Genomic DNA, 24685 nt, shown 5'->3' on the forward strand with positions numbered 1-24685 from the left:
GAACAGCATCTCAAAATCCTCGGCCACCTCACTAAGCGGTACACAGTCCTCAAAATTCAAACAAGAACTGAAAAAACCTCAGGCAGCCTCCCATGCTACGTGCATGGAGGACAGTGGGGCAGAAGCCACACCTCATTGATTTCCTCTTGATTTCAGTCAGCCTCAGGAAGGTCACATTCTTCGGATTCAGGAAAATGTGACTGCCCGTCTCATCTAGATCTGTAGGGAAAAACAGGTTTTTCTCACAAATAACTTCCTGGCTTGTAAAGGGTTCTGCAACCCGGCCACTGATCAGAGGCAGGGGTGGTGGGCAGCCGACACCTCAGAGCAGTTTCATCAGATGTCAGGTTTACGACTGTCGCTCACTCTCGCTCCATTTTAACCAGCTAAATTGGGATATGTTATCAACTCAGAATGTAATTTACTGCTCGTTTTAGCTTTGCTTGCATTGCAAGTGAATGTTCTGTTTCAACAGTCACGAGGACTCTCCTAGGAAAACCACAGACCGGGCCAGAGAAAGATGGTATTTTATCCTTTAAAAAAAAAAAGATTTTATTTATTTAGAGGGAGGAGAAGAGAAAGAGAAAGAGAGGGAGAGAAACATCAACCTGTGGTTGCCTCTCATGCCCCCCGCACTGGGGACCTGGCTCGCAACCCAGGCATGTGCCCCGACTGGGAATCGAACCAGTGACCTTTGGTTCCCAGGCCCAAGCCACTGAGCCACACCAACCAGGGCCACACATCTCTTCTTAACCAGCCTCTGGGCAATACTGAACCCCAATGCCCGTTTTCCCCTAAAATGGGAATTAACAGCATTCACCTCTCAGAACTGTGGCTGTAGTCTAAATAACGATAAATGTAAGTTCTCAAAGAACAGAATGAAAAGAAACTGAACGTGTGAGGCAATGGATGGATCGATGCAGGTTACAGTGTGCAGGTCTAGCAACTCTTCATCTCATACACTCGAAATAGCTCACACTTTTGTCAGTTATACCTCAATAAAGCTGAACATTTTCATGAATAAATACTTAATGTATATTAATTATCAAAAATAGGTGAAAAGCATCTAACCTGCGGTCAAGCAAATGCCCCAGAAACAATGTAACTGGTCGGTCTCTAACGCCTATTGTGTGAAAGGCCTTCTGCAGAAGGCTGCAGGGACTACGAAGGTGGGTCCTTCCCAGCCCTCGGGGCAAGCTGGGATACTTCTGGCATGACTGGCCGAAGGCAGAGACAGCCTGCTCAGAGGATGGATTTTCTGTGCAAGGCTAGTGATGCTCCAGTTTCACCTCCCATGACACCCTCACATGGGCTGCTCAGCGCAGGGAGGAAGTGCCGCCAACTGTCCCCCAAATTCTCTTCCAGCGCCTTCTCTTCTTCGCCCAGGAAACTCTGAGACGAACTGCTGAAACTCCACTTTGTGTGTCCAGACAGGCAAAGTCTTGTCACGGGGTTTGTCACTACGTAAGAAAACCCTTTTGTTGCAAAAATCTAGCGAAATGTCGAAAAATAGAGAAGTGAGGCAATGCTCTAGAGTCTAGAATAAACGAGTCCAAATGAGTGACTTCTTGTCAAGCCTTCGCCAAGCATTCCGTGTCCTTCCTGTGGACCCCCAAGAGAGCAGCAACCCTGGAAGGAAAGTTCCTCCTTCCATCCTGGCCCACAGGTGACAGGGGCCCAGCCCGCAGACGGCTCGGTGACCACACAGCGAGAGCCACTTCCCCTAAGGTAAAACTTGGGTGGCTAGCAGGGCCTCCCACATCCTCTGTGGTTTGGAGGGAAGCTTCCTCTGGCCTCTTGCCCCGTCGTCGTCGAGGTGATGGGCCAAGGGGGCAGGTCCTTCCCAGATGGCTCAGAGGAGGTGGTCTCTTCAATACCAGGTGGCGTTAACAATACAAAGGGTTAGGGGACCAGTCTTGTGTGCAGCCCCCAAGCCCCCTCTTTTATGAAGCTTCTAGCCAGCACCAGGGTCCAAACAAAGTAACTGGCTCTATCACACGCCTGCCACGTCCCTTTATCCTCGAATCAGCTTTCATTTTACCAGTGAGGAATGCGGCTCCCACGACTGGAAAGCAACAGCTGCACGTCCAGACCGAGGTCTCCCCGGGGCCAGGGCCCAGGCCCTTGCTGCTGCACCATCCTGCCTCTTGGCAAGGCCACCTGAGCGAGTCAGCTTTCTAAATCCAGCCATCCTGCCTGGCGTGGGGGATCCGGTTCCCCTGGTTACCTAAGCGGTCTGAGGGGGATTGGGCTAAGCCCTGCAGGAGAAAATCTGTCTGTCCCCACTGGAAATGTCGTCCACAGAGGAAACTCAGCCCGAACTGAGTGAGGCCAGTGCAGTCACCCACCACTGCTGGTCAACCGGCTCCTGCCAGCAGCCTGCCCCAGCTCAGCAAACGGCTCCACGGTCCCTATGCTGCTCAGAACAAAAACCCTGGGCGCCGTCTTTGATTCCACACATCCCTGTACCTCCCTACCCCAAGCATCAGCAAGTCCTGCCAACACTTCTCCGTCACCAAATGTGTTTACTGGGCCCTTGGTGTGGATCAGATAGGGCCACAGACGTCCCTTCTTCACTTCCTGTGATCTGTCTCTCACCCTTACTCTCCATCACCAGCTCCTTCCGCTGCTTGCCTTTGGCAGCCTCCAGGGGTTTCGTTCACCTTCCTGTTCTCGACACTGCTAGAGCAGTGCCCAGCCCTCTGGAAGTTCCTACTGGGTGCGTGATGATGGGTCGGGCCCAGCCCCGTCCTTGGCTCTAACCGGATCCTTCCCTGGTTTGCCCCAGAGCCCAGGGTCTCTGACCCACTCTCCACCTTTGGAGGTCCTTAGTCCAGAGGCCACTGAGCCCAGGGTCAGAACACCGTGTCTACGCCTGTCACTATGGGGCCACGTGATGACTGCTGCACATATGGATGAGGCCTCTGGTGCCTTTCGGTGGCCTCCATGCACCCCACCTGTGCACGTGCGCCTGTGGGTCATGCTGTGAGGTGAGGCTCCTGGGGTCTGGTTTATACCTTTGCTATTTCCTGGCATTTCGGAGGCCCGCTGCGCATCACCGCAGAGCCTCCCTGTGCTCACACATACACCCGTGATGCCTGTCTGACCACGCACGCCGCCCCGCGCGGGTGTGTCTCCCTCTCCAACAGGCACTGAACAGTGCCAGGAGCGGTCCCAAGTGCTTTGCATGCTTCTCATGTGACCCTCCCAACGACTCTGCAGAGTGGGTTTGCTCATGCCAACAACACCGTCCAGGTGAAGAAATTAGCCGTCCCCCCCCACACCCAACAAAAAGGAAAAAGAAATGAGGCCCAGAGAGGTTAACGATCTGCCCAAGGTCCCACAGCCTGGAAGAGACTGAAGCTACCCACACACATAGTCCACAACCACTGTGATGTGCAGCTGGGGCTGACTCTGAGTGGCAGGGTGTGGTGGATGGGGGCGGGTCGCTGCATCCGTGTTTCTGTCACACCACTGTGTATGTCAGCGTCACTGTGTGCACCTGTGTGTTGCGTCTGTGTCCTGGGAGTCTATCTGTGTGTGTAGATTGAGATTATAGCGCGTGTATCTCTTAAGTGTCACACCTCTTCTGTTTGTGAATTGGTAAGGAGTGAGAGAGTTGAGGTGTGCTTGTGTTTGTGTGTCTGAGGCTCTCTCTGCGCGCGCGCGTGTGCGTGTGTGTGTGAGAGAGAGAGAGAGAGTGTGTGTGTGTGTGTGTGTGTGTGCCTGTGTGTGTGTGTGTGAGAGAGAGAGAAGGCAGTCGCGTCTGTCTCTGCGCGTGCGTTGGAGGCAGCTTAGACTACAAGTCCCGGCAGACCCCGCGGCGCGGCGGTCGGGCGTGCGCCCGCAGTGGGCGGGGCGGGGCTTGGAGGCGCTCAGAACTCGGCTGCAGCACCTTCCCAGCCAACAGCTGCTGCAGGTTTCGAAGTCTCCCCGTTGCTCCTCCGCCTTCCACCTCGCGCCCTCGCCGCGGGACATCGGGACGCCCGGACCCAGGCCAAGGACCGCAGCGCCGGGGCCGGCGATGAGCGCGAGTGACCAGCATGAGCGCAGGTGAGTGTGCGGCACAGGCCCCCCAGAAACCGGGCGCGGTCCCGGGCCGCCAGTCCACACAGCAGTTATGAAGCGACACCCCACCAAAGGATCGGGAGCCAAGAGAACGGCCACGGTGTCGTCGCGCGCCTGGCCCCTCTTCCGTCACCGGGGAGTCATCCCTGGGGCCCTTCACAGAGACGCCAGGAGCCGGGGGATGGCGCCGCACAGAGCCGTTCCCTCTCCGCCTTCCTACTCTCCTGGGAGAGGAAGCTCCCGGTGCCTGTGCAAGGGGTCATTGGGGGCCCGCGGTGGCGGGGAGCAGGGAAATGCCCCCCGCTCCCACTGGACTGGCTTCCGCAAGTGTGATGGATGTCCAGGAGGGGTGGGGTGCCCGGGGCGGGGGTGGGGGGTAGGGGAGAGGCGTGGAGGCCTCAGCATCCGGGGCCTCCGGGCAATCTTTCCTCACTCTCCTGCATACCTGAAACTGTCCTGAGGCACAAACGCCTTTCCCATCCACTGCCTCAGGCCCCCAGAGGAAGCCTATCTACACCCCAGTCCAAGGACAGCCCACACCTGCATTACTCATTACAGGCTTCCCAGGCCCGTCCTGCCCAGAGTCTATTTTAAATCCCACCTTCTGACCTGGGGAGCCAGTAGACCTTTCTTATTCAGGAGGGTCTCATCCCCACGTGAGTCGCTCAGACCCCAGACCTCAGCAAAGGGCCCACCAGGGCTTGAGCCTCCTCTGTGCAGCTGCAGACCCCTGGGTTCAGATCTCTCCTTACCCATCTGCTCCTCAAGCCCCACCCCCAAAGTCTAGAGTGTACCCACGGTAAGGGAGGGGAAAGGCTGGGGAAAGATGGCCCCCTGGACTACAGGTAAAAGAATTAGGGTGCTGTTGGCAGACTCCCTCGCCCTTACAGCCTGGCAGAGGACAGGAGTCTCTGGCCACAGGGGAGCCACAGCGAGGCGGGAGGCAGCCCTGCCTCCCTGGGCAGCTGCCATGTCACCAGCAGGAAGCCGGGGGCTTCCGCAGGAAACCAGAGGTTCCTAGATGGCTTTGACTCCAACCCCCCTGTTTGCAGTGCCTGTAGTGTTGCCCCAGGGCCACAGAGTCAGGGCTGGGTGGCTTTGGCCAGTGGTCATCAACCTGACTCTGCCTCCTTCAAATCAAGATCTTAACCCATGATTTTCCTGTGGTGGCTGTGAGAGGTGTAACATGTTCATTCAGACCCACTTATTTCCAGCGTCTCCGCTTTCAAGTCGTATGACCCTGGACAAGGGACTTCAAAGCTCTGTTCCTCGGTTGTCCCCATTGGAGTTGTAAGATGGGGATAATAGTCCCTCCCTCAGAGGGTTATGCATGAAGATCGGCCACTTTTGCTCAGAAGAGCTATGTAATTATCATGAAAGTTACCCGTCCTCGTGCAGCCTGCCTGTGCCTGCTCTGGGCAGCCCGAGCTGGTGAGACCGGAGAGATCAGACACCTCCCTGCCCTTCCTGTGACATCCCTGGGGAGACCAAGATGTGACTAGAGATAAATAAGCACAACAGAGTGCTTGTATCCTATGGGAGAGAGTGCCCTGGGCTTGACCTTGACTGGAGACCAGAGTTTTCCACGGTTGGGACTTCCTCCTTCAAGCTCCTCTCCCTTCTTCCTGAGGTGGACTGGGAGAGCATCCATGTAGAGTGACAATGACCGGTGTGCCATAGATCCTGGGGGAAGTGAGGAAGTGAGGGTGGCACAAGATGGTCACTGGCAAGGCCCTTTGGAAGGGGATCCCACCTCTGCACCATGTGGCTGACTGCCCTGGGACAGCAGATAAGCACAGTGAGGCCGGGCACCTTTGCTTCCGTGTGAGGTGTGCAGGCATGTATCCATCCATCCACCCAGTGAGTGGTTCCCGAGCCCCAACCTTGTCCCAGGAACTGTGAGCGGGATGGCCAACGATCCACACACAAGCCCGATGTGGTGGGTGTTGGTGGGTGGGGGTGAAATGGGCAGAGAGGATTTGGAGTACGGCAGGCCCTTTCCAGCTGTGAGCCAAGTCTGTGCGCCTCTCCGAGGCTTGGTTCTCTCAGTTGTAAAAGGGGAGAAGGTACAGGATTGTTGCAGGAGCAGGTCAGGTCAGCATGCCGCAGGCTTCTTTCCCATCCCCTGTGAGCTGTCTGCCTGAGGGTTTTAGGGCCCCGGGAGAAGCTGCCTGGTGCGCATGTGGGAGAAGTGGCACAGCTGTGAGGTTTTAGGCTGGGTGCCAGGAAAGTGGGGCGGGGGGAGCCTGAGAAATGGGTCATGCACAGCCACACCTCCCCGGCAGGGAAGCCGGCAGCCACCTGCCTGTGCAAGCCTAGGCTTCTGGAACCTCAGACACCCCGGGTGGCTCACACCTCCTCTGCCAGCTGCTTCAGGGTTATGATTCCAGACTTTGGAAGTGGAAGCCCAGGGAAGCCCAAGGTGCTTGCCTTGAAAAATGCAAGTAAACAAGCAAACACGGCTTGCTCGTAAGAGAGTCACGACGCAGTTACTACAGAGGTGACGACGGTGGAGGAGGGGCCCTGGGGCAGAGCGTGGACCCCTAGAGTCACACTCCCTAGATCCACAACCCACCCCTCACTGGCTGCATGGTGTTTGGGACACTACCTGCCATGCTCTGGGCCTCTGTTTCCTAATTTGTAAAATAGGGATAAAGTTAGTAGCTGCTTCATGGGAATAAATGAATCCACAGAGGTAAGGCCCTTGGAGCAGGGTCTGGGCTGTGTCAGCCCCTTATAACCTTAGGTGCTCTTTCCCCTTACGCTCCAGAAACGCCCAGAGAACAGCTGTAAGTCAGGAAAAATGACCCACCTGCCCCTACCGGACACATGGTCCCCAGGGTGGGCGAGGGACTTGGGCACAAAAGGCAGAGAGGACTCCAGGAGCAACTGGGGCTGTGGCCTTTTGAAGTAGGGCAAGAAAAGGGCTGTGGCTTGTTAGTGGCCAAGGACCCAGCGTTGCCAGGCGGACTGTCAGTTGTCCTGAGTGTCTGCTCCTCTGGCCCCCAGGGCAGGAGCCAGCCTGAGTTTTCCCCGGGCCACACCAGAGAGCAGAGGGGTCCCAGGAAAGGAAGGAAGTGAAGCCTCTACAAGCTTCCCTCACATGCTGGGCTTGGCCAGGTCTAGAGCGTGAAAAGGGCGACCCCACCCCCCACCCCCGAAGGCACCCGGGCGGGGTCTCTGCCTCTCTGGCCTTGAGTAGACTCTTGGCCAGAGACCACGTGGTTGAGAGCTGCAGGCTGCATGTGCTTGTGTGTGGAAGCGTGTGTCTGACTTCTTGGAGCTGGTGGCTCCACTGTTTTCTGAGTCACCTGAGTGGACAGAGGCATGACCGACTGCGGGCGGGGCTTCTACTAATTTGGTTTTTGAGTCGCCAGGGTGGGAGAGGCTTCAGGAGGTGCAGGGCACACGCCCTCTTCTCTGAAGTGCCCACGCGGGCCCCAAAACCACAGGATCTGAGCTCTGAGTCCCTGGCTCCACCATTTATTTGGGGTTCTGTGCCTCTGAGCCTCAGCTTCCTCTTTTGTGTAACGGGGAAAGTGGGCCCCTCATTGCGTGGCTGGAGGGTTATATGAGCCCATTTGTCTGAAGGCTTAGAGCGTTCTTGTCACCTGGGAAGTAGTTACTGGATGTCGGCTGCTCTGATTATTGTCATTACCGTCGTAATTATTATCACCATCACGAGCAGAGAGATGTGGGGGACTGGGATGGAAGACAGACGGCCTGGTCTGATGGGGACTCCGACGGGGACCCGTGGCCCCAAGCTGCAGGGTGTTCCCGGAGGGAAGGCAGAGGGGTTAAGCCCCCCCGCAGTCTTCCGGCCCCCGGCATGCATCCCTCCACTGTTGTGAACTTGTTTTGTGTCATCTTGGGCAAGTGACCTAACCCCTCTTAGCTTTGTTTTCTTCTATAAAAGGGGATAGTGATTGTGCTTACGTGTCAGGGTTGTGTCAACCACGTAAAAAGAGCCAGGAGCGGCGTTTGCACAGGCAAGGTTGGCCCCTGCGGGTTGCCGTCGGGCCCAGCTGTAGAAGCCCAGTGTGTGGGGGCAGAGCCCCCGAGGGCCTGGGATGTCCAGACAGTGGTACTTGCCTGGGCTTGTTGGGTGGGAACTTTTAGGTCAGGCCTCTGCAGGCCTCTGGGGGAGGAGAAGGCGGGAACCCAGGAAATCAGCAGGCTGCCCAGCTTCCCCACCCCCCTCAGTGACATTTTCAGAGGCTCCCATGAAACATGCCTTCCCTCCGCCATTGCTCCAGCTGGTCTGGGGAGGGACCCAGGCACCTTTATGGCTGACAGCTGCTCACACGGTCCAGGGTCACAATCAGAGGAAGCCCATCAGAGGCTGCCCACACCCTTCAGGGCCCTAGGACACCGCTATCTGCCTGCCCTGCTAGGACAACAACTCCACAGAAGGGAAGCAGGAGAAAGAATTTCTGCAACAGCTTAGTGCTTTTCCCAGAACCTCAGTTTACCCATCTGTAAAGTGTGGGTAATAGCAGGACCTTCCTCACAGAAGGAACCCTGGGAGCTGTTCAGCAGGGCCTGGGCATGAGGTAGCTTCTCTCCACAGTCCTGGGGGCTGGCTTAGCTCACCCTGCTTCTCCAGCCACCCCCAGTGTCCGGGTTCCTCCTCCCACCACCCGTCTCACCTTTGGACTGGGGCTGCCCTCAAAGGCATGCCTGACATTTCACCTGTCCAGACAGGACTTCACAGCCTCTCCTTGCCACCAGGCCTGTGCTGGGAGTGAGCACAGGCAAGCAACCAATCCTGCCCTGCGGGTGGGGACCAGATAGAAAAGTGGGACACAGAGCCCCCAGGAGGCTAACAGCTGGGTGTGCACGCACTGCGGAAGCTCAGGGTGCTCTCCAGGCCTGTTCCCCCGATTCTGGGTCCACGCCCAGTCAGAATCACCAGACATGGAGGAACCAAGGCACTGTGAGTTCGAACTGACAGACCACAGATCACAGGCCCGGGAGGGCTGGCGCCGTGGGCTCTGTGGCACCAGCCTATAACGTGGCGATGCTTGTTGTGTTTAAAGAACCGGGGAGAGGAGTCTTCTGCCCCCAGGTGACCTTCGCTTTCTCTGTCCACAGACAGCAGCCCTCTCGTGGGCAGCATGGCTTCCAGTTATGGGACCCTAACAATCGGAATGCCTCTAGACCCCCTCAGCTCCTCAGTTTCATCCGTGGTACGTAGGCAAGAGAGGGGCAGGCGAGACCCACCCTGGGGCGCCCAGACCCCGGCTTCCTCCTCTAGTCATGCCCCGCCCTGACCCGGGCCTTCTCGCCCTGCATCCACAGAGGCTCAGCGGCTACTGTGGGAGTCCATGGAGAGTTATAGGCTATCACGCCGTGGTCTGGATGATGGCAGGGGTCCCCCTGCTATTCTTCCGGTGGAAGCCGGCATGGGGGGTGCGCCTGCGATTCCAGCCCTGCAGCCTGGCCCTCGCCGAAACACTCGTCATCGAAATAAGAGACAAAGAGGTGAGAGGCCAAGCGGTGGCAGCCTGGGGCTGGATAAAGGTGACACTGGGTTAGGGTTCGGGGTGGGGACACTCAGGTTCTCGGCCTCACCTGGCTGCTGAATATCTTGTGCAGTTTGCTCTCTCCGGACCTCAGCTTTCCCACCTGAGCAGTGGGCAGAAGGGGCAGGTTGGGTGGTTCCTGAGGAGGTCATCCGTATTCTCTTTCTTCTTTTTTTAAATTTTTATTTATTTATCTTTAGAGGGGAAGGGAAGGAGAAAGATAAAGAAACATCAATGTATGGTTGCCTCCCGTGCGTCCCCCACTGGGAACTGGCCTGCAACCCAGGCATGTGCCCTGACTGGAAATCGAACCGAGATCCTCTGGTTCACAGGCCCGTAGTCAATCCACTGAACTACACCAGTCAGGGCTCTTTCTTTTTTTTTTTTTTTTTTTTTAAGATTGTATTTATTTTTAAGCAGAGGGGAAGGGAGGGAGAAAGAGATGGAGAGAAACATCAGTGTGTGGTTGCCTCTGGGAACCTGTCCCGCAATCCAGGCATGTGCCCTGACTGGAAATAGAACCGGCAACCCTTTGGTTCACAGGCTGGCACTCAGTTCACTGAGCCACAACAGCCAGGGCATCATCTGTATTCTTGACCCCTCCTCCTCTTATGGGGGCCACCGAGCTGTGAGGAGGGGCTTGGGCAGGGAGGGGGTCTCTTCCGGGACTGAGTGTACACCTCCATGTTCCAGGATAGTTCCTGGCAGCTCTACACTGTCCAGGTGCAGACTGAGGCCGTCGGCGAGGGCCGGTAAGGCAGCCCCAATGCCCCTTTCCAGAAGGCCCCGTTCCCCAGTCCCCCCACCCACAAAGGCTGTGACCCCGGCGCTTCCCACCCCAGGGACGGAGGGTGGCTCCGAGGGCACGGAGAGGTGCTGGGGCAGCTCCCAGGGCTCTGTGATAGCCCCCGCACTCCTCCCCAGCTTGGAGCTGCCCCCGCAGACCCAGGCGGAGGACGGCCGGAGCCAGGTTGCTGTGGGCGCAGTGCCGGAGGGTTTGTGGAAGGACACCACCCCACTCCACAGCGGCGAAGAGGCGGTGAGTGGACAGGTGGGTTCTGGACAGGCCCTTGCCCCTCTCTGAGCTTTACTCACTCACCCACACTCTGTGCCATGGCGAGGGGTGGGAGGGTCTGTGATCTCCAGGCACCTTTGGTTCTGTCGTCCCATATGTCCAGATTGCTGACTCTTCTGCTGCTCTCCTGTGACACTGGTCACTGTCCCCACCCCACACGATCCCAGCCTCTTCTCTCTCCCTCCCAACAGCAGGTACTGCGGTACTACCTCTTCCGGGGCCAGCGTTACATCTGGATAGAGGCCCAGCAGGCCTTCTGCCAAGTCAGGTAGGGGCAGGGCCGAGGCTCACACCGCTTCCCACAGCGGTGCTGGGTGCTGCACGGAGCGGAGGAGGGGGCAGGAAGTGGCCTGGCCTGGGCTCCCTCCCAACCTGTGCCTTGGCCTCCGCAATCACGAGCATGTCACAGAGCCTCTCCAGGCCCCAGGGTGTCTACAAATAGGGCAGGGAGAGAATACCTGCCTCCTGGGCGTATTTCAAGGGTGAAGTACACCAGCGTCTGTACAGCTTGGCCCAGCCTCTGGCTGAGGTGGGAACACTGTACTCAGACCGTGTGTTTGGGGTCTGGTCCCAGCTCCGCCACCTACTATGTGCTTGACAAATGTGAGCTCCCAACACATCTGAGCTTGAGTCTCAGGAAGCAGACCCTGGGGCAGAGATTCAGTGCAGAGACTTGGCTCGGAAGGTGATCCTGGGAGCTGCTGGGGAAGTGGGGTGGGAGGGGCAGGCTGCCAGGGGACTGGTTGTCGTGGGCACCTGGAGCTCAGTCCCCTTGGGGACCTCTTTGATCCCGTGTAGAGTGAGGAGGTGCCCTCACCCGCAGAGTGAGGAGGCCAGGGTCCGTCCCTACCCGTCACCTGCCTTGTTGGTTGAGGGCTGCTCCTGACCGGGGGAACTCACTCTGCCTGCAGAGCGCAGTAAGCTTCTGCGTCGTGCAGAGAGGTGAGTGCCAAGCGGAAGTGGCGGTGGCCCCAGAGCCCTTGCTACCTAAGGACAGCAAAAATGGCCGACAGGTTTGTCACTTAGTATGAGCAGGCACTGCCCCGGCACTCTGCATGGCCCGCCTCCCTGAACCACCCTCCTCGAGGCCTTGTGAGGGGGGCACTGTCGCTGTCCCGGTGTTGCAGAGGAGGAGCCTGAGGCACAGAGCGGAGAAGGGACTTGCCAAGGCAGCATCACTGCTGTTGTCACTGTGACGAGTGATCGTGTCTCTGTGCTCCCTCTCCTTGCTGAGAGGGTTTGGGGAGTTGGGCCTGGTCAGAGGAACCAGAGGAGACCCGGAGTTAGTGACGGACCCGCTTCGGCCCGGGAGCACTGTGTGGCAGAAATGGGCCAAAGGGGTGGGGGGTGCAGAGCTCAGGCCCTGTCACCTGCACAAGTGCCCCCTCCTTCCCAGCCTGCTGGACCAGGGCCGCACGTGTGACGACATCCACCACTCCCGCTCCGGCCTCGGCCTCCACGACCACACTGTGAGGTGTGTGCTGCCCTGGACCAGAGGGGCCCCGACTCCAGCTGTTGCCTTCTCCAGTCACTGCCTTCCCTGGCCTCAGTTTCCCCAGCTGTAAAGTGGAGGGGCTTCAGGCACCCCCAGAGGGGCCAGCTGCCACAGCCCCCTTCATCTGGTACCTCGCCCTTCTCCTACAGGAAGACCGTCTACGGCCCCAATGCGATCAGTATACCGGTCAGGTCCTATCCCCGGCTGCTGGTGGATGAGGTAGGGCTGTTCGAAAGCCTTCTCTGGGCCACTTCCCAGTGGCAGGCCCGGCTAGCTGTCCCCTTCTCACAGTAGAGTCATCTCAGACCCAGCCCCCGTCAGCTCAGGGTGAGGAACTGGGGCTTCAGGTGCAGGCCAGAGACTAGAGGCCAAGAGGCGAACCCACAGCCTGGGCTCCTGCTCTCTACCAAGAACCGTTCTGTGCATTGTCCTCTTCATTCTCCATGGCCCCACGCGTGGAGACTCAGAGCGGGGGGCGCTGTTCACGTGTAGGGAGCCTGAGGTTCAGGGAGAGGACGTGGCATGACCAAGCTTACATAGGCACAAAAGGAACCAGCAACCCTGACACATGGAAAGAACACTCACCATCCCAGCCCTCTGAGCCTGGAGCAGACACCTGTGAAAGTCGGAGGGGTCTCGGAGGCCGGTCTGATGTGAACCTTAGTCAGCCAATTGGGAACTCTGTGGGTCTAGGCAAGTGACTTAACCCTCCTGTGCCTCAGTTTCCTCATCTGTGGAATGGAGCTGATGGTAGCATCCACCTGGTGGAATGCTCATCACCATTGTGTGGCACTTAGATGAAGTGCGTCTCTGGGGCCTGGCGTGTGAATGCCCATGTCCTCTTTAGAGTGCAGAAGCTGGGGGCTCGAGGGACCCCTGCATGGGACGGACTGGGAGGAGGGCTTGGCTATAGTCCTGCAGCCGCTGTGGGGTTCTCTGCTCCCTGTGGCTGGGATGCCCTGGGGATCAAGGGTCCTGACATGCCTCCCACCCCTCCCCAGGCACTGAACCCCTACTATGGGTTCCAGGCCTTCAGCATCGGGCTGTGGCTGGCTGACCACTACTACTGGTACGCTCTGTGTATCTTCCTCATCTCCTCCGTCTCCATCTGCCTGTCGCTGTACAAGACCAGAAAGGTGGGTGGGGTGAGGTGGGTGGGGTGGGGCAGGGCAGGTGGGTCCCCATGGGGCTGCTGCCCACCCACTCCCTGCTTGTGCCCCTGCTCACAGCAAAGCCAGACCCTGAGGGACATGGTCAAGCTCTCCATGCAAGTGTGTGTGTGCCGGCCTGGGGGAGGTGAGAGCCAGGGAAGAGGGGGCTGGGGGTGGGGCGGGGGCGGGTCCCCAGGCCATGCTGAGGCTTCTGCCCTCCTGCAGAGGAGGAGTGGGTGGACTCCAGCGAGCTGGTACCTGGAGACTGCCTGGTGCTGCCCAAAGAAGGTGGGCTAATGCCCTGCGATGCCGTCCTGGTGGCCGGCGAGTGCATGGTCAACGAGAGCGCTCTGACAGGTCAGCCCACGGGCCTGGCCTGGAGTCTTCTGCGTGTCCTGCCCTGCACCACGCCCCTCAGTTGCCTGAGAACTTGTAGCCTGAGTCCCCTCTTCCCCTTGCTTTCAGCTCACAACCCGGGCATCAGCAGTCACTAGTTCTGTGCCACTTGGGCCCTCAGTATACGATTGCCGCTCCAACGGGCAGCCGGCCCAGGGCTTTACAGCGCTTCAGCCCCCTCGTGTCAATATCTTTATTGGTTCAAATTATTAAAATAATGCAGCTTGTTACAAAACAATTCCAGCAGAAGGCGAGTCCCCTCACTCCACCCCCACCGTGTGCGTGTGCGCGTGCACACTCCACTCTCCCGAGAGACAGCTCCTGGTGGCTGGCTGGCTGGCACGCACGCTTCCGGGAACATGTTGCCATGTCTTAGGTCTTTGCCCTCCCTGAGCCTCAGTGTCCCTCACTGTAAGTTGGGGGCAGTGATTTTTTTCACATGTGATTATAAAAGTTAATGAGACCTGGGGCTGTCCTGGCTGGTGGTGGTCCAGTGGGTTGAATGCCGGCCTGTGAACCAAGAGGTTGTTGGTTCGACTCCCAGTCAGGGCATGTGCCTGGGTTGCAGGCCAGGTCCCTGGTTGGGGGCGTACCAAAAGGCAACCGATTGATGTAGCTCTCACACACTGATGTTTCTCTCCCTCTTTTTCTCTCTCCCTCCCCCTCTAAGAAATAAATAATATATATTTTTAAACATGAGACCTAGGGCTGGTGAAACAATTCTGTGCGTGACTGGTGGTCTTGTTGGTGGGATGGTGGCGGCGGGGGAAGCATGCAGGCCCTCGGGAGCCTCACACCACATCCCTGCCAGGGGAGAGCGTCCCGGTGCTGAAGACGGCCCTGCCGGAGGGGCCGGTGCCCTACTGCCCAGAGACCCACCGGCGGCACACGCTCTTCTGCGGGACCCTCGTCTTGCAGGCCCGGGCCTTCATAGGACCCCACACCCTGGCAGTGGTGACCCGAACAGGTAGGAGTCAGGGAAGCAGGGAGGGATGCGGGGCCCAGCACCTAGAAGAGAGGTGAATGGGACAGGTGGGACTCATCTTTGCCACTGCCCTGCTTGGGGTTGGCTGAAGTGGGCAGGGACGTGGCAGGCAGGAAAGAACCCACCCCTAGGAAGGGAGCCGTGCTGTGCAAGAGAACCCCTTACCCTGGTTTCAGTGACCTGCAGTGAGCCACGCCTGAAAATATCAAATGGAAAATCCCAGACATAAACAATTTGTTAGTTTTAAGGGGCACATTGTTCTGAATAGCATGGTAAAATCCCACGCCATCCCTCTCTGTCCCACTGGAGACGTGAATCCTCCAGTGTACTCATGCCCTGTATTCTGCCCACCCGTTATTCGCTTAGTAGCCGACTTGGTTGTCAGGTAGACTGTCGAGGTATCGCGATGTTTGTGTTTGAGTCACCCTTGTTTGACTTAGTAATGACCCCAAAGCACAAGAGCGGTGATGCAGGCAATTCGGGTATGCCAAAGAGGAGCCGGAAAGTGCTTCGTTAAGTGAAAAGGTCCATGCTTATGGGGAAAAGCGGCATATATAAGGTTTGGCACTACCCACAATTTCAGTCTTGCAGTGCGGGTCTTGGAACGTGTCCCCTCAGGTAAGGGGGGACTGCTGGACAACTTCACAGGTTCTTGCCACGTGGGAAGGGGACCCAGTGTCACCAGATATGACTCACTCATTGAGTTTATACTAAATTCTCTGGGCTGGACAAGTCCTGTGGGCTGTCACATGTGACCCCAACTGCGTAATGTTTAACCCTGGAGTCTTAGGTTTTACACCCCAGAGGTGCAAGTGTTTGGGGTAGGCATTGAAAGACCCTTTTCTTTAAGAGTCTATTTACTTATTTTTAGAGAGAAGGGAAGGGAGGGAGCGAGGGAGACATCGATGTGAGAAAGATCAACCAGTTGCCTCGATCAGGGACCGAACCCGCAACCCAGGCTGGTGCCCAGACCAGGAATCGAACTGGCGACCTTTCGCTTTTCCTGATGATGCCCAACCAACTGAGCCACACTGGTCAGCAGGGAAAGACCCATCTTGACCTTCAGCGTCCCCTGCCTCAGCTTCCTTGTGTCCTCACAGGGTTCTGCACAGCTAAAGGGGGGTTGGTGAGCTCCATCTTGCATCCCCGGCCAATCAACTTCAAGTTCTACAAACACAGCATGAAGTTCGTGGCTGCCCTTTCTGTCCTGGGTGAGTGTACTCTCTACCCGACCCTGCCATGGTCCCCAAGGCTCCAGCCCAAGCCCCACTGAGTGAGGCCCTTGCTGTCTCCCCAGCTCTCTTCGGCACCATCTATAGCATCTTCATCCTCCACCGAAACCGGGTATGTAAGCCAGGGGGCCAGGTGGGGGCTGCAGGTAGGAGCCCAGGGCCCATACAGCCTGTCCCCTGGCATTCACAGTGCCCCCTGCCCTGCCAGGCACCAGTGAATGAAATCGTGGTCCGGGCTCTGGATCTGGTGACGGTGGTGGTGCCACCCGCCCTGCCAGCTGCCATGACCGTGTGCACGCTCTACGCCCAGAGCCGGCTGCAGAGGCAGGGCATCTTCTGCATCCACCCGCTTCGCATCAACCTGGGAGGCAAGCTCCAGCTGGTGTGCTTCGACAAGGTAGGGGCCGTGGGCGGGGCTGGCATGGGGCAGGGGCATAGGCACTGTGGCCAGGCCTCCACACCTGCATTCTTCACTCAGCGACATTGACTAAGGGCCTGCTGGATGCCAGGCGCTGTCCTGGGGCAGAAACACTCAGAGGAACTGCTCCTCCCCAAGCTACCACCCATATCAGGCTCAGATAAAATGTCTGAAATCATTAACTCATTTGTTCGAGAATCACTGAGAGCCTACTGTGTGCCCAGTGCCACTGGGGATCCATCCATGACCCACACAACAGTCACCCCGGACATGGATGTGTGTGCCCGCCCTCACCAGAACAAGTGAACCTGGGAGCACAGAGAACCCCGCCCGGGCGGTGATGGGTTTTAGGAAGGAAGTAAATCGGATGGATACCTGGTGGGTGATACATGGGGGTCCCTCCCTTAGAGAGAGCAGTCAAGGAGGGCTCCCATGAGCAGGTCCCTGGTGACCTCAGTGAGGGGTCATGGACAGGTGGCAGCCCCCAGGCGGGGGAGATTAGGGAAGGAACCAGTGGGCTCCTTGGAGGAGTAGACCATGTGCTTGAGGCCCGAGGAGCATTGGGGAGGAGATTAGATGTTATTTCGAGGGCAGAGTGGACTGTGGATGGTTTTGAATAGAAAAGTTGAACAATCGGATTCCTGGATCTCCCAGGCTAGCAAAGGAACCGACATGTAACAGATGGTCGTGTGGGAAATGCAGGCATTCTTGCATTCATTCACTTACTCAACAATTAATTTAAGCGCAGTGCACAACCAGGCCTTCTCCCTAGTTCCGCAGTGAACAAATGATGGGGTAGTAAAGAGGCCATGGGTGGGAGCCCACAGCCAGGACCACCTGACCCAACCATAGGGTTACGGAAGACGTCCCGGAAGAAGTGATGCCAGACGAAGAAACAGCAGGGCTCGTGGGGGGCCAGTTGGCAGAGAAACCAAATGGGTAGAAGCCTAGAGATGAGAAGGCCTCTTCTGGTTCCAACTCTGGGTCCTGGGGCTCCCATGGGACCTGCCTGGCTTGGGGTGTGGGCGCCCAGCCCAGCAGGGCACAGCTCATCCTGGGCCTCATGCCTGGCCTGCCCGCTTGCCCCCTGCAGACAGGCACCCTCACTGAGGATGGCTTGGATGTGATGGGTGTGGTGCCCCTGCAAGGGCAGGCCTTCTTGCCACTGGTCCCAGAGCCCCGCCGCCTGCCCATGGGGCCCCTGCTCCGAGCACTGGCCACCTGCCACGCCCTCAGCTGGCTCCAGGACACCCCGGTGGGCGACCCTATGGACCTCAAGATGGTGGAATCCACTGGCTGGGTGAGGAGGCCAAGCAGGTCAGCCCCCTGCCTCTGGGCAGCTGGGCCCTAACTAAGCCCACCTGGTCTTCATTCTAGGACTTCCAGGGTGGTCTCTCTTATGCCCACTGTCAGTAGTAACAATGACCAAGGCCACATGTGCAGCACCTACTGTGTGCCAGCACTCTGTTGTACATCTGTTTTGTGTACTCCTCCCTGTAGCCCTAGGAAGGAAGCTTAAAGCCTCCTTCACAGGGAGGAAACTGAGGCTGAGGGGGATTTGTAACGACTTGTCCAAGGTCACCCACCCAGCGGCAAAGCCAGAGTTTGAACTTGGGTCCGCCTGACCCCAAAGCCCACATTCTCCTGTTCTATCCAGTCTCCCATTAAGGAAGTTTTTAATAAATTTCACTTGACTCTCCTGCTGCCTCTCTCCGTGGGCCAAGGATTGGCTGCCCCAGGCCAAGCCAGCACCCAGGCCCTGTGACACCAACCTTCTCTGCCTGCCTCCCAGGTCCTGGAAGAGGGACTGGCCGCCGATGCGGCACTTGGGACCCAGGTCTTGGCAGTGATGAGACCTCCAGTTCAGGAGCCCCGGCGCCAGGGCATGGTGAGCTGAGGGGAAGGAAGCCTGTGGGGTTGGAGGGGAGGGCTCCACAGGTCAGCCCCTCAGCTGCCCTCCCACCCTACAGGAGGAGCCCCTGGTGCCGGTCAGCATCCTCGGCCGCTTCCCCTTCTCATCAGCCCTGCAGCGCATGAACGTGGTGGTGGTGTGGCCAGGCGCCGCACAGCCAGAGGCCTATGTCAAGGGCTCCCCTGAGCTGGTGGCTGGCCTCTGCAGCCCTGAAACAGGTGAAGGGGGCGGGCCACACATCCACTGGTCAGCCTTGACACAGAATGGGATGGGCACCCAGAATCTGTCCCTGCACCAACCTTCCTGTCCTGGTGATATCCGTCTCTGCCTGGCAGTGCCCACCAATTTCGCCCAGGTACTACAGAGTTACACCACCGCCGGCTACCGCGTCGTGGCCCTTGCCGGCAAGCCGCTGCCCATCATACCCCGTCTGGAGGCAGCTCAGCAACTGACCAGGTGGGCCCTGGGAACCGAGGCTCAGGCCAGGGCAAAGGGAGTCCTTCTGAGTGGGCAGGGCACAGAGCTGGGGGTGGGGCCTGCTCACTCCGTGACCTCTGACCCCCCTGCAGGGACGAAGTGGAGCAGCAGCTGAGCCTCCTGGGGCTGTTGGTCATGAGGAACCTGCTGAAGCCACAGACGACACCAGTCATCCAGGCTCTGCGGGGGAACTGCATCCGCACTGTCATGGTGACAGGTACCCTAGGCCTGCTCAGGGCACAGTGCCCCTTCTGGGCAGGGAGAAGGGACCCAGCGGCACTGCCTGGTAACCTGCCTGAGCCGTTCAGCCGGTTACAGCAGATGGATTTTGTCCCGCCTCAATTTTCCCTTCAACACGTGTCAGGGTGAGCATGGCCCTCCCCTGGATGGCAGCTGGACCCTGACCTTGACCCATGCACTCCAGGGGACAACCTGCAGACAGCAGTCACTGTGGCCCAGAGCTGCGGCATGGTGGGCCCCCAGGAGCGGCTGGTCATCCTGAGCGCCACCCCCCCTGAGCGAGGCCAGCCTGCCTCCCTCGAGTTCCTGCCAGTGGAGTCCTCTGCGCCTGTGAACGGAACGAAGGTGAGGCTGACCTGGAGTTCCTGCCACACATCCCACCCATGCCCCCGCCCCCGTGTCACCTGACCCAGGCCCCAGCAACCCGGGGTGGCCAGGGGCACTGAGCTGAGCTTCCCGGGCCCGCCGGATCCTCATCAGGTCTCAAGCTACCGCGTGGAGCCAGAGCCCCGCTCCAGCCACCTGGCCCTCAGCGGGTCCACCTTTGGTGTCCTTATGAAGCACTTCCCCAAGCTCCTGCCCAAGGTAGGGCTGCCCAGCCTCCCTGGCCTCACCGGCCTCCCTGCACCTCCCCCTGCTCTGCTCCCTCCTCTTGGCTGCTGCACCCCTATCCTGCGGCTGCCTCAGCCCTTCGCCCCTCTCCCTGTGCCCCCAGGTCCTGGTCCAGGGCACCATTTTTGCCCGCATGGCTCCTGAGCAGAAGACGGAGCTGGTGTGTGAGCTGCAGAAGCTTCAGTGAGTGCACACCGGGGAGGAGGGGTCTCGGAGGGACAGGCTAGTCCATGAACCCCTTTCTCCGACCTCAGGCATTAGAGAACCACGGCCCTCAGAAGGAAGCCACTCAGGCTGTCCTGGGGTTCTCATGCCAAAGTAGTAACTGTACCCATTTACTGAGCAACCAACCTACTGTGCACTAGGCCTCCTGCCTTCCTTGTGTTCTGCCAGCAAGCCTGGGAGGTGGGCGGGGCTCCATCACAGGTAAGGAGGAACCTCCCAGGCTGAGCCTGCTATGAATCTGGGCCACACCTGCCCCCCTCTTCCAGGTACTGTGTGGGCATGTGTGGGGACGGCGCCAATGACTGTGGGGCCCTCAAGGCGGCCGACGTGGGCATCTCACTCTCCCAGGCCGAGGCCTCAGTGGTCTCACCCTTCACCTCAAGTGTGGCCAGCATCGAGTGTGTGCCCATGGTCATCAGGTGAGACAGCTGGGGCCCATAGGCAGGGGCTGGCCCATCAGCCAGCTTGGGCCCCTAATATTTACACCTGTCCCCCAGGGAAGGCCGCTGCTCCCTCGACACCTCCTTCAGTGTCTTCAAGTTCATGGCCCTGTACAGCCTGACCCAGTTCATCTCTGTCCTGATCCTGTACACGGTGGGTGCCCGAGTCAGGCCAGGGTGAGGACACCCTGTGGTAGGGTGAGGAGCCTGGCGGGTCCTGGCATAGCTGGTGTGGCCTCAAATCCCGCTCTGACACTTTCTAGCTGTGTGGCTCCGGTGACTCCTGAGCTACTGGGGCCAGGCTGGGATGAGAGGACCCTCAGAACCTGTGGGTCCTCAGAAACGGGGCAGGGGGGCGATTCTGTGCTAACATGTCATCCCTGCCCTCCAGAGCTCCTCGTCTGCAGGGGACACTGAGGCATGGCCCAGGAAGTGGCGGGGGGACGTGGAGGTGGGAGTAGGGCAGAACCAAGGCCCTTGCCCCTTTCTCATGGGTCCACCTGTTTCCCTGAGAGGAGCGGCATCTCACCCCTATGAACGCGTGTCCCTGGCCCCCATGGAAAGCAGGGGACACTCTGCTGCCATGCTGATCTTAGACTAGAACCTGTTCCTGTGCTCACCTGGAGCCTGGGGCTGCCTGTGGGCAGGAACTGTGCCCTCCATTAACCCAGCGGCTCCACAAGGCAGAACCTCAGTCTCGGCTGGGCCTTCCCCTCTGGTCCAGGGAGCCACCCCTTCAGAGTCAGGCCCCCCAAGGCCAGCAGGGCTGCCGCTCCCTCAGACTGGGAGAGGGGCCCCCAAAGGCCAGGGCTTTCAGACTAGGGGCTACCGTTCCTTCTGCCCTCCCTCCCCTGTCGGCAGATCAACACCAACCTGGGTGACGTGCAGTTCTTGGTCATCGATCTGGTCATCACCGCCACAGTGGCCGTGCTCATGAGCCGCACCGGGCCGGCGCCAGTGCTGGGGCGGGCGCGGCCACCAGGGGCCCTGCTTAGCGTACCTGTGCTGAGCAGCCTGCTGCTACAGGTGGCCCTAGTGGCCGGCGTGCAGCTGGGGGGCTACTTCCTGACGCTGGCCCAGCCCTGGTGAGTAGGGGCCCACCCCCAAGTCCCCTCCCACCCTGCCCTCCATGCGCACATTCCCTGACCCCGGCCCCTGTGCCCTCAGGTTCCAGCCTCTGAACAAGACAGTGCCCGCACCAGACAACCTGCCCAATTACGAGAACACAGTGGTCTTCTCTCTGTCCAGCTTCCAATACCTCATCCTGGCTGCAGCCATGTCTAAGGGGGCACCCTTCCGCCAGCCACTGTACACCAACGGTGCTGCTGCGTGGGGGGGTGGGCGCCGGGAGGGGCGGGCTGGGGGGTCCCAGTGGGCCAGTGTGTGCGTGTGCAGGGCTGCTCTGGCCTGACAGACTCTCCCCCGCAGTGCCCTTCCTGGTGGCCCTGGCACTCTTGGGCTCCGTCCTGGTGTGCCTCCTCCTGGTGCCCGGCATCCTGCGGGGGCCGCTGACACTGAGCAACATCAGTGACACCTTCTTCAAGCTGCTGCTGCTGGGCTTGATTGCCTTCAACTTCGTGGGGGCCTTCTTGCTGGAGGTGGGGCCTGCTGGGGCAAGGGGCTGGAGGGGCTGGGGCTGGGCCATAGCCGCCCCCTCCGGCTGCTCTGTTCCTCTCCGCAGAGTGTACTGGACCACTGCCTCCCAGACTGCCTGCGGTGGCTGCGGCCCAAGGGGGCCTCCAAGAAGCGTTTCAAGCAGCTGGAGCAGGAGCTGGCTGAGCAGCCCTGGCCGCCACCCACCGGGCCCGGGAGGTAGTGCGTGCGCCCTGTCCAGCGCGCTGGACCCTGGATCTCCCTTCCTCTGAGCCACAGACTGGGCCCCGTCTCCAGAGACACCAATGCCAGCCATGAGCTTGGCAGTTGTCACACTCTTGCCCCAAGTCTGCCCAGCACAGCCCCTCCTGCCCCCTTGGGGAAATGCTAACTCTTGTCCCCTTTTCGGACACCCCACGTAGAGACAGCAGCCACCAACCCCACTCAGAGCTGCTGTCAGCGTAGCAAATAAAATCACTATTTTACTGGCTTGGGTGTGCCTGTTTCCTGCCTCGTACTACTGAGCCAGCTGGCAGATCCTGTTGTGGGTCTGGTCCTGGCACCTCCCCCCCACCATCCAGTAGTAATATTTCTGGGCTGCGTTTGTGCCTGGTGCTCTGCTAAGTATTTTATAGCATTGTCATTTAGTCCTCACAGCGACTGGACTATTGTCCCCATTTGACAAATACAGAAACTGAGGCTTAGAGGTCACACAAGTGGTCACAGTTGGGGCCAGATTGCTTTGACTCTGGTATCTGCTCTCTTAACCTTCCTACCCTCCTGCGGTGGGGGCGGGTGGGGCAGGGGCAGAATGGCAAAGGACTTGCCTCACACCCAGACAGGTGCTGGTGCTCAAGAGGTGTGTGACTGGGGCCATTCCCTTTCCCCCGGCCCACCCCTCACATCCAGGGATGAGTTTGTGGTCCACTCAGTTCCTCCCTCAGATGAAAATCCAGGCTCCCTATACACTCTGCCCATCGAAACCATGTGCACTGCCTCTGTCTGGGCACAGTGGCAAAGCCCTACATGGTCATCTGGCCCATCTGTGCTGGGCAGGGGAGATCAGGAAACGAGGCCGATTCCTGCCCTCCAAGGTCCCCACCAAGCTCCCTCTCAGAAGCCCCAGTGTCACCCCCAGCCCTGCCCGAGGAAGAGCTTGGGGAATGTAGAATCACACTGAGGACAAGGGACGTGGGTGTGAGAAGGTAACTCGTTATATCAGGTGCATCCACAGACCTGCGCTGGATTCTCAGCCATAAGCCGGCAACAGTTTGGGGTGACAGTAGCTGTTCAAGCAGAGTCAGAAGACACCAGGAGAGGCCTGGGTTCAAATCCCTCCTCCATCCTTAGCCGATGATTCATGCGTTTATTGGGCAGTCGTGTCAGGCAGAGGGACTGCAGCGGTGAACAAAAGATGGCCTTTGCCTGCATGCAGCTTGTAGCCTGGGGTGACAGACAGGACAGTCAGGGAAGGGGCAGATCTCTAAAGAGCACCCATACCCATTACCCCTCCCTGAGTAGTCACCACCTCTGCTTGGGTCCTTAGGGCCAGGGTCGTGTGTAGGAGCAGCAAAGAGGATCTGGAAGCCAGGATACTAGAGTATGCAGCTTTGGGCCCTCAATTTCCCCCTTTTGTCAAGAGTAGGGGGTAGGATTCCTGCCAGGCTGTTTCCTCTCTTACCCTAGTGGGGTTGTGCCTGGTAGCAGTGAAGGGTGGGTACAGGGGGCTGGGCTGGCCCTTGGAGCCTGTAGCACTGTAGGTGACAAAAGCCCCTGCTCATCTGTGATAGACACTGGGGAGGGTAGTGGCAGGTACACGTTCATTTCACAAACAGCACTGGGGAACAGATGATGCAGGGACATACAGCAGTGCCCCCCTGATGCACGGGGACACACTCCAATACTGCCAGCGGGTCCTGGAACCTCAGAGAGCTCCAGGCCCCGTGCACACTTTTTTCCTAGACATGCCTGTGACAAAGTTTAATTATAAATCAGGCACAGTCAGAAACTAACAATAACTAATAAACTAGAACAATGAATATACCATAATAAGAGTTATGCGAATGTGGCATTAGGAAGTAACATAAGGGTTACTTGAACACAAGTACCGAGGTACTGTGACAGATAACTCACAGATGACAGAGGTGGCCACCAAGTGGCCAACAGGCTGAGCACACATGTAGTGTGGATACTCTGGACAAAGGGGTGACTCACATCCAGACGGAGGTGATCTGAGATTTCATCACGCCACTCAGAACGGTGTGCAACTGAAAACGTATAAACTGTTTACTTCTGGAAGTTGCTATTAAATATTTTCAGACTGCAGAGTTCCATGGGTAACTGAAACTACAGAAAGCAAAACCACAGATAAGGGTGACTGCTGCATTCACTTCCTGTCTAATAGGATTCAGAGTCTAAGAGATAGGCAGTCGTGGGGAGCAGGACCTGGCGAGGAGACCCGATGGCGAGGGCCTGAATCCAGGGGGCATGCCAGTCGCCCCCTCCCAGCTGGAGCCCCCTGCCTCAGGCCCAGGCTCCCATGACTAGGCAGGGCTGAGGACTGCCCCAGAGGCAGGGCTCCTGCATCCCCCCAACCCAGCCAGTCTCTCCGAGAAGAATCCAGTGTGCATTCACTCATTCAGTCCACAAATGTTCACAGAAGAGCTGCTGAGCAAGGCATTGCGCCTAATGAGCCAAAACAGACCCCGTCCCTGTCTTCACGTGGTCGACAGGCTAATCACAAGGTCCCACAGACACAGGACAGCACGGCAGCTGCGAGCAGCAAAGCAGAAGATGCTTTGGAGCATGGCAGGGAGAAAGGGAAGGCTCCTCTGAGGAAGG

General features: G+C 58.5%; 1 protein-coding gene across 9 annotated transcripts; it reads left to right on the plus strand.

The window, feature by feature from the left end:
- Positions 1–3847: 3847 nt before the first annotated feature.
- On the plus strand, positions 3848–22334 carry ATP13A2 (ATPase cation transporting 13A2). 9 transcript variants are annotated; one of them, XM_037045098.1, is made up of 29 exons: positions 3848–4053; positions 9163–9257; positions 9370–9552; positions 10287–10345; positions 10518–10644; positions 10860–10936; positions 12065–12142; positions 12313–12382; positions 13165–13299; positions 13393–13459; positions 13540–13671; positions 14522–14677; positions 15796–15906; positions 15993–16039; positions 16136–16324; positions 17439–17645; positions 18138–18233; positions 18316–18475; positions 18593–18713; positions 18827–18951; positions 19159–19319; positions 19455–19559; positions 19690–19769; positions 20078–20230; positions 20309–20405; positions 21113–21336; positions 21419–21570; positions 21680–21849; positions 21933–22334. In XM_037045098.1, the coding sequence occupies exons 1-29, from the start codon at positions 4044–4046 to the stop codon at positions 22065–22067; spliced, it is 3522 nt and encodes a 1173-aa protein (XP_036900993.1). In that variant the 5' UTR covers positions 3848–4043; the 3' UTR covers positions 22068–22334. The 9 variants fall into 9 exon arrangements, with proteins under 9 accessions (XP_036900993.1, XP_036900991.1, XP_036900992.1 ...); XM_037045096.1 differs by having other exon boundaries at positions 19159–19318; positions 19442–19559; XM_037045097.1 differs by having other exon boundaries at positions 10863–10936; positions 19159–19318; positions 19442–19559.
- The last annotated feature ends 2351 nt before the right edge of the window (positions 22335–24685 follow it).

This window comes from Sturnira hondurensis, unplaced genomic scaffold (genome assembly GCF_014824575.4).
Source record: "Sturnira hondurensis isolate 20B ecotype Veracruz unplaced genomic scaffold, ASM1482457v3 Scaffold0004257, whole genome shotgun sequence".
NCBI classification, from domain to species: domain Eukaryota; kingdom Metazoa; phylum Chordata; class Mammalia; order Chiroptera; family Phyllostomidae; genus Sturnira; species Sturnira hondurensis.

Excerpts from the sequence above, each read along its gene's own strand:
- ATP13A2 (XM_037045096.1), top strand. Across the intron at positions 9,258-9,369 it reads GCTCCTCAGTTTCATCCGTG|AGGCTCAGCGGCTACTGTGG; the intron begins GTACGTAGGCAA and ends CTGCATCCACAG. Across the intron at positions 17,646-18,137 it reads TGGTGGAATCCACTGGCTGG|GTCCTGGAAGAGGGACTGGC; the intron begins GTGAGGAGGCCA and ends CCTGCCTCCCAG.